The sequence below is a fragment of the Strongylocentrotus purpuratus genome, unplaced genomic scaffold (assembly GCF_000002235.5).
Source record: "Strongylocentrotus purpuratus isolate Spur 01 unplaced genomic scaffold, Spur_5.0 spur5_scaffold_6, whole genome shotgun sequence".
NCBI classification, from domain to species: domain Eukaryota; kingdom Metazoa; phylum Echinodermata; class Echinoidea; order Camarodonta; family Strongylocentrotidae; genus Strongylocentrotus; species Strongylocentrotus purpuratus.
The window spans coordinates 14096402-14108777 of record NW_022145612.1 but is presented as its reverse complement, the minus strand read 5'-3'; the positions used below and the strand labels follow the sequence as shown (position 1 = coordinate 14108777).

The 12376-nt window shown below is 35.6% G+C and overlaps 1 protein-coding gene across 1 annotated transcript in view; it reads left to right on the top strand.

Annotated features, from left to right (window-relative positions):
- Positions 1-771: 771 nt before the first annotated feature.
- Positions 772-12376, top strand: part of LOC100889046 (adhesion G-protein coupled receptor G2) — a 71710-nt gene continuing 60105 nt past the window's right edge. The window contains exon 1 of the mRNA XM_030972444.1: positions 772-1227. Coding sequence (XP_030828304.1) covers positions 1149-1227 — 79 coding nt within the window. The 5' untranslated portion in view covers positions 772-1148. The remainder of the gene's footprint in view (positions 1228-12376) is intronic.

The window sequence follows — 12376 nt, the reverse complement described above, 5'->3', positions numbered from 1 at the left end:
CAAACGATCAGTCAGAGTTCCTTTATAACTCTGCCGAGATTAATAAGCTTCCGGCTCTTTCCGGCGCCTTTTCGAGAAAAGGTTTAAACTCCGTCGTAACGTAATGAGTAATCAAAACAGCGGATTTCATCTTACATCAATGTGCATTGCATAAAGAAAAATTGACATTCTTATAAAACTTTTTTTTAAAAACAATATATGAAGTTTTTATTGCACTGTTCCGAAGTTCTTCATGTTTAATTTCTGTGCATGACAGGACGCCACCTGCGTTTGAAATAATGATTTCTCATTCTCTCGGGTCAGTTTAATTTGATCCGTTCGCGAGGTTTTTTCAAAAATTAAAACAAATAGTCAAAGATGAGAACACAGAGAGGAAAAATTAAATGGATATTTAACAATTAAAAATTGTTAGGCCAAGACAGAGTCGGTTAAAAAAAGAATTGTGTTATCCTTATTAGTAATGTTGCCGAATGTGATATACGACCCCACCAAACGTTTTCATTATTTTCAACAATAATATTTGAAGTTTTATCAACATCCCTGCTTAGATAATGAAGTAAGTAAGTCCCAGGTGTTTGTGTCCGTCGCTTTCTCTGTAATGTTTTCTTTAGTCACGTGTGTTTGGCGGACGGAGGCGGGTTGAGCGAACAAGTCGCCCTTCATTAGGCCGTTACACCTGCTCACAGCTAGAGCAACGACCGATCCCTGGAACTCTGCGCGTCGTGCTTCATTTCGCGCCAAAAGTAATATTCGACAGTGACATTCGGCAGTGAGCTTATATCTACCGTAGATTGGCTTGGAAGAGCTTCAGACGTACGATTGTCTTCTTTGTGATTGCATCGTGATTTAGTATACGTTCCTTTGGGATAACATTTGGTAAAACTTTGCTCCGCTTTCACCGATTCCGAGACCATGAAGCCTACAAGGAAAATATTTCCTGCGTAGTCCGACTTTAGCAACTTATATTTTTTTACACCTGCAGCTGTAGGTGAATTCATCTTCTGGTTTCATGATAATTACACTGAGAAACAAGTCAAAACAAGTGCATCTGTCCTGAAAAGGATATTGTTGCATCTTCCTCAAATAACATTATTCTCAATTGACTTCGGTCTAATTCCACCCTTGCAAGTTGAAGCACAAAGGTTCTGATGGAGATGGATTTGTTAAAGACGGTAAGCGTCTTGATCGTTTTAGCATCCAGCGTGCAGCAAGGATTGGCAGTGGCAGGTGAGAGTTCTTTTCTTTGTTATTATAGTTCTTACACTTTCAGCGGGAGGCATCATCGACTTTGATATTAGGATTGCTTCAAGGGTGCCGTGTATGATGATGCAAATGCATAATATTAGTTTACATGAATACATTTTGATGTGTTGCCCCCGTCTGAATTGAGTAAATAAAGATAATAAAAATAATAATAATAGGCTACATTGCTTAATAAACTCAAATATCAACATGGTATCATTGCTGTATTGATGTCATGTAAGCTTAGATTGCACAATCAAGAAACAATTGAGACTAAGAAGATATTTGCTTGCTGTATTGCGGAGGAAACATAGGAAAGCATAGCTTGTAATGTAGGTTCCCTAACATAAAATATCATAGTATCATAACATAGAAAATGCAAGGAAAAGAAAAGATGGGAAAACGGGACGATACAAAACAAGACAATACATGACAAGACAAGCAAAAAAAAACAACACAAGCACAAGAACGGAACACTGAAGTTTGCATTATGCAGCTATCGAATGCACTAAAAGCATTGCGCGACATTGGTTTGACATAAATCAAACTCCAAGGGAAAATGTGAATTGTAAACATGAATGATGGCATGCATTTGAAGCAAATGAGCATAATGTTACATGGATTCCTTATAAGTGTTAACTATATATAGCCTTAACTTCTTATTACGTTTAAATGAAAATGGACTTGGTGAGTGCATAGAAAGACTCATCATTAGAATTCCAAAAGATCGGGCCCGTGTAAATTAAGGTTTTCTGTTTACAAAGCGTTCTTAACATTGGAATATTGTAGCTGGTAATAATATGGAGAGGTCCAGAAAGATACCAAGTGTGTGCAGGGGGTCATCGATAGCAGTCGCTATAATGATTAATAAAGTATACAAATGCATGTGTTGTTGAGTGCTTTTGTCTAAAGCCGAATTGTAAGTTTAATCCAAGGATTGCGTGGTTGCTGTTTGTGCTTGAGTTTAACTTTTTGAAGAGGGATACATTCATTAATGATTTCATAAAAATATACATAAAGTTGTTGTAGGATCTATTAACATCGCTCTCAGCTAAAACTTCTGCCCAGTTATCTTCTAATTTTATCAGGAGTATTTTTCCTCACCATCCTAATTGAGGGAGCGTGGGAATTAGCACCGTAGTAAGATGTTATTTTATCGAATATTGGACAATGATCAGAAATATCAGAAATAATGACACCTGATTCAGTATCCATATCAATATTAGAGAAAATATTGTCAATTTAAGCGCAAGAATGAGAAGATAACCTAGTGGGTTTAGAAATCAGTGGAATGAATGAAAATGAAAAATGTGAATAAAAAAAGTCTTGAGAAAAATTATCGTCACTGCATTTTAACAGATAGATATTGAAATCGCCCATCAAAAAGCAGTGAAATAAAGGGTTGGAGAGTATAAATTGTTGCATTTTAAGTCAAAATGTGTTTTGATCAGAAGATGGTGGTCGATAAATCCTGCCTACAACTAAGGTTTTTTTCTTGGACAACCTAATTTCAATAAAGACTGTTTCCATGGTTTTATTCATTATAGTCAATCCAATCAGTACACTGTAGTGAAGGTGCGCTGGAACATACAATGCAACTCATCCTCCTCTTCAATCAACTCTATTGTTTGAAATAAGGTTATGCTTAGACAAGGAATACATAATGTGAGGTTCATCTGTAAACCAGGTTTCTTTCTGTCAGACCAATCACAAAACGATACTTGGATGCTATCTAACAATACACTCTGCTGCTCAAATGCTTTGTTTACACTGCGAAAATTAGGATATAAACAATTCAGATCACTCTAGGAAGCAGATTGTTAATTGCTAATAAATTGGTTCTCAGTAAAATACTCATCGAGACTTGACAAATGAAATGTCATTAACATCCAAAGCATATTCGATTTCTTCTAAACTGTTATTAAATGCGTTTGAAATATTTTGTTCATAATCAGATACGGAATTGCTGCTAACATTATGCTGTAACTGTAGAAGTAAATATAAATCAATATCGTTTACATCGTTAAATGGAAAAGTATTCATATCTAGTGTAACATAATCTGAGTGATAAAAAAACCTCACATGGGTGGGTTCACGAACAAATGCAATACCATGTATACATTTGAATAGCAGTGCTTATAGTTGTATTTAATCATTTAGATGTTACAGGTACCCAGTGAAGTTCAGATATAGGAGGCAATACTGTTCGTATTTCCCTTTGGCTACTATGATAGTATGAGTCTAGCAGCCCGGTTTCGGATACGCCGTAATTATTGAAGTAATGACTCTTGGATTCAGAAAAAAAAAACTGTTATCAATATCTAAATGACTTTAAATAAAAGCATGATCTAGTTTGTTTGTTGTTTTTTGGTCCAGAAATGTTCGATTTTTACCAATTTTCTACAAACCCTCGGGCAGCTGGCTTAATCATTATGTGAGTTAAAACTCACACATAATTATAAGGAGAGGGCCAAAGTCAGAAAAGAGAGGTTTTGTTGCCATATACTTCACAAACTAAAGACACCTAATTAATGAGAAAAAATTATCATCATAAACAATATTCAGAGGTATTTGTTTTGGAACTATTATCCCTAAATCGGAGGATGCGTCCGAAAAAACACCTCTTTTGACGAAAAAAAAGTATTTTGTAACAAAATATTTTCAAAAGACCTAGAGCCAACATGTTTGAGTTGGTGTCATGTAATATTTATGGAAGAAAATTACACTATCTACATTTGAATACCAATTTCAATGGAACAAATGGATACAGGTTAATATTAGGGGGAAATTAATTTGAAGGTGATTGAATTATCCATCATTATGACACCAAACCGTGGCCTTTATCTTTGTTGATTGGAGGTTTTACTTAAAATTTATCTTTAAATCTGGATTTAGACACACCAAACACGTCCTCGACACTACAATACATATGATATGCTTACAGTTAATACAAATATGGGCAAGAGACCAAGGAAGGAGGAAAGTGAGATATAAAAGAAGTGTTATTCAAGGAAGAAAAAGAAGAAGAGGAAGAACAAGAAGAAAAGGAAGAGGAAGAAGAGGAGGAGGAAGAAGAGGAAGAACAAGAAGAAGAAGCAGAAAAAGAAGATGGAAAGAAGAAGAAGTAGAGGAAGGGGAAGAAAAGATTGAGGAGGAGGAGGGGGAAAGGTTGATGAATTGGCATGATGGGGGTAATAAACTCGCGGTGAGTTAGTCTCAGGTGTAGCTCTAAAACTCTCCGACAATGTGGCGCCACAATTCTTTTTTTCTGATCCCCCATTATCCCTTTTCACACCCATTTTCTATTTGCACTTATTATTATAAACCTGACATGGCAACAGAACGGATATTGGTTAGGATGATTTATTCCTTTCTACATTCCGATTTTTATTGATGTACACCCCGCAAGATTGTATATGAGGTTAAAACCAATCAGGTTCTTAATGTGATGTGAAGTGGGAAACGTGCATGCCGAGGAGTAATGGGCGGAATCAAAAACTTTGCTTTATTTTCCTTTCACAAATCTAGAGGCGTTTTGTATGTTCACAATGTAGGTGATTACAAACGGACGGGTTACGTTAGGGGACATTTAAGTAAGCACCGGTCATCCATAGTGATTTCCTAGAACATCACAATCCTTGAGTAAATCTGCAATGGAGTATAATGAAATCGTCACTAGTGGTGCGTTAGGCCTTTTTGTAACTTAATTAATTATTAAGAAGTAGGAAAAGGAAGAGGAGGAGGAGGAGGAGGAGGAGGAGGGGGGGGAGGAGGGGGGGGGGGAAGGAGGGGGGCAATAAACTTGCGGTGAGTTAGTCACAGGTGTAGCTCTAAAACTCTCCGGCAATGTGGCGCCACAATTCTTTTTCCCCGATCCACCATCATCCCTTTTCAAATCCAATTTGTCACACTAAGTTTTACGAACGACATGGCATCAAAAACGGATAGTGGTCCTTCACCATTAAGTTTTTGTGTCTATGTACTCACCGGAAGATTTAATATGAGCTTTAATCCGATCAGTTCGTTTATGTGGTATGAAGCAGGAAACGTGCATGTCGAGAAGCAATTAGCAGAATTACGAGCTTTTCTTCATTTTCCTTGAACAAATTTAGAGGCTTTTTGTGTCTTCATAATGAACGTGGTTACAAACGGACAGGTAATGTTAGGGGAAATTAACTGAACACTGGCCATTAAGTGATTTCTTAGGACATTATAATAACTGTATAACTTTGTAATGGAGTATAAATTAGATTCGTACCTAATGGTGCATTAGGTTTTGTTTTATAAGTTCATTAATTATTTTCTACTTTGAAACATTTTAGTGTAAATTCTTGTCAATCTTATGGTCTAGTTTAAGAAAATCCATTCCACTGTATCCTCTTCAATCAGAATTGATGCTGTGTATACAGTCTGAGCTAGTTAATTAACAATTTACTCCATTAATGAGGATATAATGTCTTAACGACAGAGCCATCTTCCCAACCATTACCCCTGTCAAATACCCATTGTTATTCTAAATTAAACATGTCTTAGGATTCCAATCAGGTATGTCTATCAAAATAAAGGAGAAGTACATTGGAGAATAAAACAGGTGTGATATCAATAGAACTCGGCTCCATTAGCGTAAATAGCCTAAATGGTTTTTAATGTCTCAGTGAACCCGTCCTCTATTATTTTGCTTGTTACTCGTTTCTAACCGTATAGTATTCGCTTTTGTGTTTGTTGTGTTTGGTGACCTGATCGAGTCCACAGTGCTAATGGTTATTTAGCTCCATAATAATGTAATAATTTTAAGCTTAGCATTATTAGCAACTAATTTATTGTTCTATCACAATTTCATAATAGGAAACATCGTATATCAAAGGCAAAATGGAAAATAAGGGATCGTGTAATGTAATAAGAGCAGATATATTACATTTATTACATTACGAAGAACAACCGTGTTTGTATTTTACCAATTAATTATTTTATTCCTGTTTATGAGTATTTTTAGTTCCTTACTATCTATCTTGTTATCAACTGACCAACATCCTTTTATTATGTTTTGAATTCCAAAATTTAATTCAAAGGTATGATAATGTTTTCACCTTTGAGCCAAAAAGAATATATAAACCTGCATTTACTACCTATCTATACCTAAAAGGTGGAAATATCATTATTGTGTTCATTTCTTGCAATTCGTCATTGATAAGAGGAAGTTAGCAGATATTGATAAAATTGCTTATTAGAGCACGATATCAAAATTCATTTTGTGCTTCTATTGTGCTGACGTCACTCTTCTATGATTTTTGTTTCTTGTAGGGAAAGGTACTGTTCGAACAACAATAGTCATGCCAACGCTAAGATTATATATAGAGTGAAACCTGTCTGTAAAGCCCACCCAGGGGAGACAAGTAAAGTGGTCTTTATAGGCAGGTGGTCGTTATGTCATATGTGCAGGTTCCTTTAGTACATGTTTCAATGACAAACCATTTTCAAGGGAAACCAAAAAATGGGGTCTTTGTAGACAGGTTGTCACTAAAGCAGGTTTTGCTGTGTGTATATATATATATATATATATATATATATATATATATATAGTTTTATTTAAACAGGATTGCCCCTCCAGTTAAACAAAAAATACTTTCCTTGAGGGCCCTGGATAGCTGGATTACGAAAGAGGAATAAGTGGGTATATAATGTAATCCAGAGTTTATTTATTGTAAGGTCTCAAACATAAAATCATATATTTGTTACCACTTTCGTTTTTGCTTGAGTCACATCATTATAATTTCACATAAGTAACTGTAATTTAATACTTTAATGCGTGCCAAAATGACTCGACTTACTTAAATGTTAGATCGTGAAGTATGACATTGTAATTTAATCTAAAGTGATATTGATAACGTGAATATATAAGATAAAGACTGTACAATCAATACGGTTCATTGAAAGCGACGAGTTCTGGGCCCCATGGTATTTATCATGAATATTTATACTGTATTAAGACGCAATGATCATTAGTTGGTCAATTTATTCTGCTCATGACAAGAATTCTTCTAAAATACGTGGTACAGGTGCTTACAATATCGCCGCATGAGAAAAGATGACAGTTAACGTATGGAGATTTTCTTTACCTTATTCTTACCTTATAAAAAATACACCTTTTCAACTGTTTGAATGATATAAAGCATCAATAAATTTGTGATGAGAGTATGCGTCGATTCGTCGCAGGTGTTTTATATAATTAGAAGTATACGTGTTACTAGGTGCGGCAGTGTACAATACAACATCGTCATAGACTTTTCGTACATAGGGCTCTCTATTTTCTTCTCCTTAATGAGAAAGGTGTTTCACTGCTAACTGATGCTCCTGGGACGTAAAAGCAATTTGGGTAAGTTTATTATGGGCCCAATCAGTGCCCCTCATGTAGGAAAGGCAATGGAAATTATGATGATGTTCGCAATACGACGTCTGTCAATGCAAATGCCTAATGGGTAAGGAATTATTTTCTGGATGATTGTCTGAATAATCCAAGATGAAATACTAGTAACTGGATTGTGCTATTCAATGCTTCAGAGATCATCCCTCCACAATCGATTTTTAACGATAATCGAATTTCGGACTTCACCCTTGGATCCAACTCTTTAAAACATATACCCTAACCCTCACTACAGTACAGCATCGCAACCCAAGCCTTGAAATTATGTAGCCTTTCAAATATTTAAAAAAAAAATGATATATATATATATATATATATATATATAAATATATACTGATTTTCCTAAATGTTCAAGATTTGAATGTAGTTACATGTATTGTATGTGATATTCTTCAAAAGGTACTTTAGCCAATATTTTAATTAAAGAGAGGAAAATGATCCTGGGGCAAAAATGTGCACCAACGCCACTACGCATACAAATTAATTGGTACTTTTTCATTATTAAACTGAAAGAGGCGAAATATATTGAACTGTTTCACATCATATCAACTTTGTGCATGCATCATAACTAATAAGAATTGTAGGATTAACCAAGATGGGTTATTTTAATGGCGCATCCAGATATTGGTCATGGGGGGGGGGGTGAGGTGATGGAATCCTCTCAGAAGGAATATGCACCTGGGTAGCCCCTTACCCCGTTGCCTTTTTTTCTTTTCTGTACCTTTGAAGGGCGGTTGCATCCGACAGCATATACTATGCTGACTTTGTCCTTTACATGTCACTTAATAGAGGCATGCGGGGGCTATATTCGGATTTTATTAATTTCAATAGGCCCAATTTGTGAGAAATTTGTTTTCGCCCTCACTAATTGATCCGAAAACAACCGACCATTAAATCTAATTAGCACTTAATGAACTGAAAATGCTTTCGAAATGAAGAGAGATTTGACACCTTCAACGTATGATTCTTGCTATGTTTCTCCCTTTCTGTCTATCTATCTCTTTCTCTCTTTTCCCCTCCCACTCTGGTACTTCTTCTTCTCTCACCCCTCCTTTTTTACCCTCTCTCTCTCCCTAACACTAAATCTATTTTAATTCTCGTTCTAGAGCTCTCTTTATACACCTTTCTCTGTCTTTCTTTCTCTCTCTATCTCTCTTTGTCTGAGTCTTTCTCTCTTCCTTTCTTCCTGAGATTAGTCTGGTAAGTATTTAAATGGAACAGAGCTCTAATTAATCTATAAGTGGATATTGAAACGCAAAAAAAGTAACAATCAAATAGCAAAGAAAAGTGGGAAAAGACTCGGTCAATTCAATACATTATTCTAGTGAATCGAAGCAGGTGCAAACTTTGACTGGTTTACTGAGATTTCCCCCACTCAATCACCATCATCATCGATCATCTTCAGGCAGGTATCACATCCTCAGCTGCTTTCCACCGAAACCAAAGCAGTCTTATGACAGTGATTCCTTACCACAATACATCCTGGCACATGGTTTAGAATTGACTTTTAACATATATAGCCTGAATAACCAATTGGGAATTAACCCAGCTATCGACTAATAGATTGATTACACTAATGAGTTCTTTTATTCGTATTTCTAGCCACAATTATCTTATAAAATATGTAACAACATAAACATAGTAAAATACATACTATTCATGCCTATCCTTCATCCTAATTCACTAACTTTAGCATTTTTAGAAGGCGTTTTCCATCGATTTGTTTGCAATAATTCTTCCTTTCTCTCATTCACCCACAATGCCTCTCATCAACTTTCCATCTAGACTATTGTGCTTTTGACTTTATGACTGATGATGTGACATGATTTTGCCGCCAAGTTTTACTACCCAACGGTCTTGCCCCGGTCTTGCTTAATTATTGAAGATCATCATTATCAAATATCAATCATTGAATGTTGTTACGTTTGTTCTTACTTCCAAATGTTCCGTTGCATACAACTTTCAATTAATGGTAACTTTGCCATTAAAGGTAACTTCAATGGAAACATTGATTTCATTGGCTGTTGAGTGATGTTGCAATGGTAGTTAATACATTATATTGATGGCTAAGTTACCATCAACGGTTAGTTTTATGCGACAGGGTTCAAATGTGATATCTGTTGATGAGGAAGTTGGGGGCTTATTAAGCGAGATTTCTTCTCGGTTTGAAGGGCGATTCAACCCTTGTAATAATCTTATTTATATAAAGGCAGAAAGATACTAGAAACAGAAAGGCGAAAGTTTGAAATAAATCTGACGGTGACGTATAGTCACGGACAACTCTCCCGTTTGTCGTTAACAAAAAATATAATTAGTGCCTTCTCCCTTGGGGAACTACTCAAAATATATCAATGATACTATATTACTGTAGGCCCTCTAAACAGAAAAGAGCCTCCTGAGCCATACATTTTGAAAATTGACATTCTAATCATTTTGTGTACAAATGGGAAAGCTGTCTGTCACAGTGACATACCGATTCAGCCAATTTGATGAGCCCATACGTTTAGCGATTACAACTTCAAAAAATACATACATTTCTAATTTTTGTCCGATTTTGTTCAAACCTCATCAGTCTGCTGTTCTGATAATTTTTGCTTTTTTTTAGTAGTTGTTTATTAAGGTTGGATTTTCCTTTAACTTTGTTTCGAATTGAAATGTTGCTTGTTATATGCACTCACTGTCCAAAGTGACCTTGTGTAGGCCGACTGGGATGTGAGAAGAATATTTGGGCCATCGGGTGTATGAAAAGTCAAAGGTAAATTTGTCTTCATAACATCCATTAACCAGCCCATACTATATTTGTGATTTAATTTCACTCTCCGTGAAATTCAATTTAAAACTGTGTTATTGTAAATTCATACAGAAGGTCATGCATTGATACATTGGCGAACAGAAAATTGCGCATTGAAGGATCAAAATAAAAAATGTCACTGATAAATTTAATTAAATGTCCATACAACATATCTGAATACATCAATGTCATTGTGTTTTTTTAAATTATACTCTACATGACAGGTACCATTCTTACAATTTCATGTCATGGAGTAGATCTAATTGGTCTTATTATTAATAATCAATTTTATTTTTTAATAAGTACTCAATTTTATTGAAAATACTAGTACAGAACTTTTCCAGATTTCAACAATTTACTTTGTAAATATAATTAGATTGGTCATTGTATAATTTTAATGTTCATTTTTATAAGCGTAATTCAGCTTATTGCTGCAAAATATGTTTTTCGATGAATCATTTTCTTATTGAATTGAATCGCATTGATATCCCTTGAGAGTATATTTAAAGCATATTACCTTTAGGGGGACATCATTATTTAATTAAGGTATAATGAATTAAGGTTAATAATTGTTCATAAAATTGCCGATAAAACTTTGATTGGTATTGTGAGGCAGCAAAATGATGTTATTTTGAGGTGTTTTGTTAAAGGTGATAATCTAGTAGGCCTAGGCTTTATGTTCCTAAACGACGCCACAGGGTTAATTCTAAACCCACAATCCGATGATTTACTGTATCCTTTCATAGAGCACGACCAATAAACAAATTCTTCATAATAAAACGAAACAAAAAACAACTTGGCTTACACATGCATTTCACATATACAACCAGCCTATAGCTGTACGTAATGAATTCTGTCCTAGTTACTAAATTGGGGCCAATTGCTTTCCAATTGTACGTAAATAACATTCACTATAATGCTGTCGTAATACACGCAGCTGGACACTCAACGGTACATCCACTATATTGGACTATTCAAAGATTTCCCGAGGACAATTGAGTTTAAAAGCAGATGTTAACCTTTCTGTCGGATATTACAAGAAAGTCCACACGTTTGAAGTTAAAATCATACAGGAAACGCGAAAATGGATGCCATGAATAGAATGATTAATAATTATATATTTTGTCCTAGATGGTGTAGCAATTGGAAAACGTAACCCCTAATCGAATATCAGAAAAGAGCGAGAGAGAGAGAGAGAGAGAGAGAGAAGGAGAGAGAGAGATATAAAGAGGAAATACAAGGATAGCCTATTTGAATGAGAGGATTGTAATAATCTACAATACTAGTACCCTGAGGGTTTCGTCCGCTCTCTAATTATTGTGCCCCCCCCCCCTGCCCCAGACATTACCAACGCTTCGCTACTTAGTATGTACCGATTGCAATCTTCCAAATGAGCTCTTACTATTTTCAAACATTTTTCTTCAATTCAAATGTGAAATTCCGATCAAATTACCGCCAGTGATAACCATGATATTGTAAATTGATAAAGTGCACTTTGAGAATAATCCAATGCCACTTTGGAGACAATCATACAGTGTTATCATTGCGTCCCTCCGATCACTGGATTCGTAAGTGCACACCATGTCCAGTTCTATTCGCAGGCAGCATTTCAGCACTACCCAAATGCATTTGCACAAGATCTTGCAAGAGCATACCCTATAAGATTGGGGGGAGGGGGGTGTCCGGGCGCTTTACAAAAATACAACCGTTATTTTCACGAAAGTATGCATTAAATAGCACTAACCATCATAAATACTTGTCTTTTATAAAGTTGTCTAACATCAGTCTTAAGACTTCAAATCATCGATTCATATCAATTACTGTCCGGACATACAACATCTGGGTATCCCATGTGAAGATCAGTGGTTTATTGTGTGTACATCCATTGAGGGGGCACAGCCAGGCACCAGTAGTGGAGATGG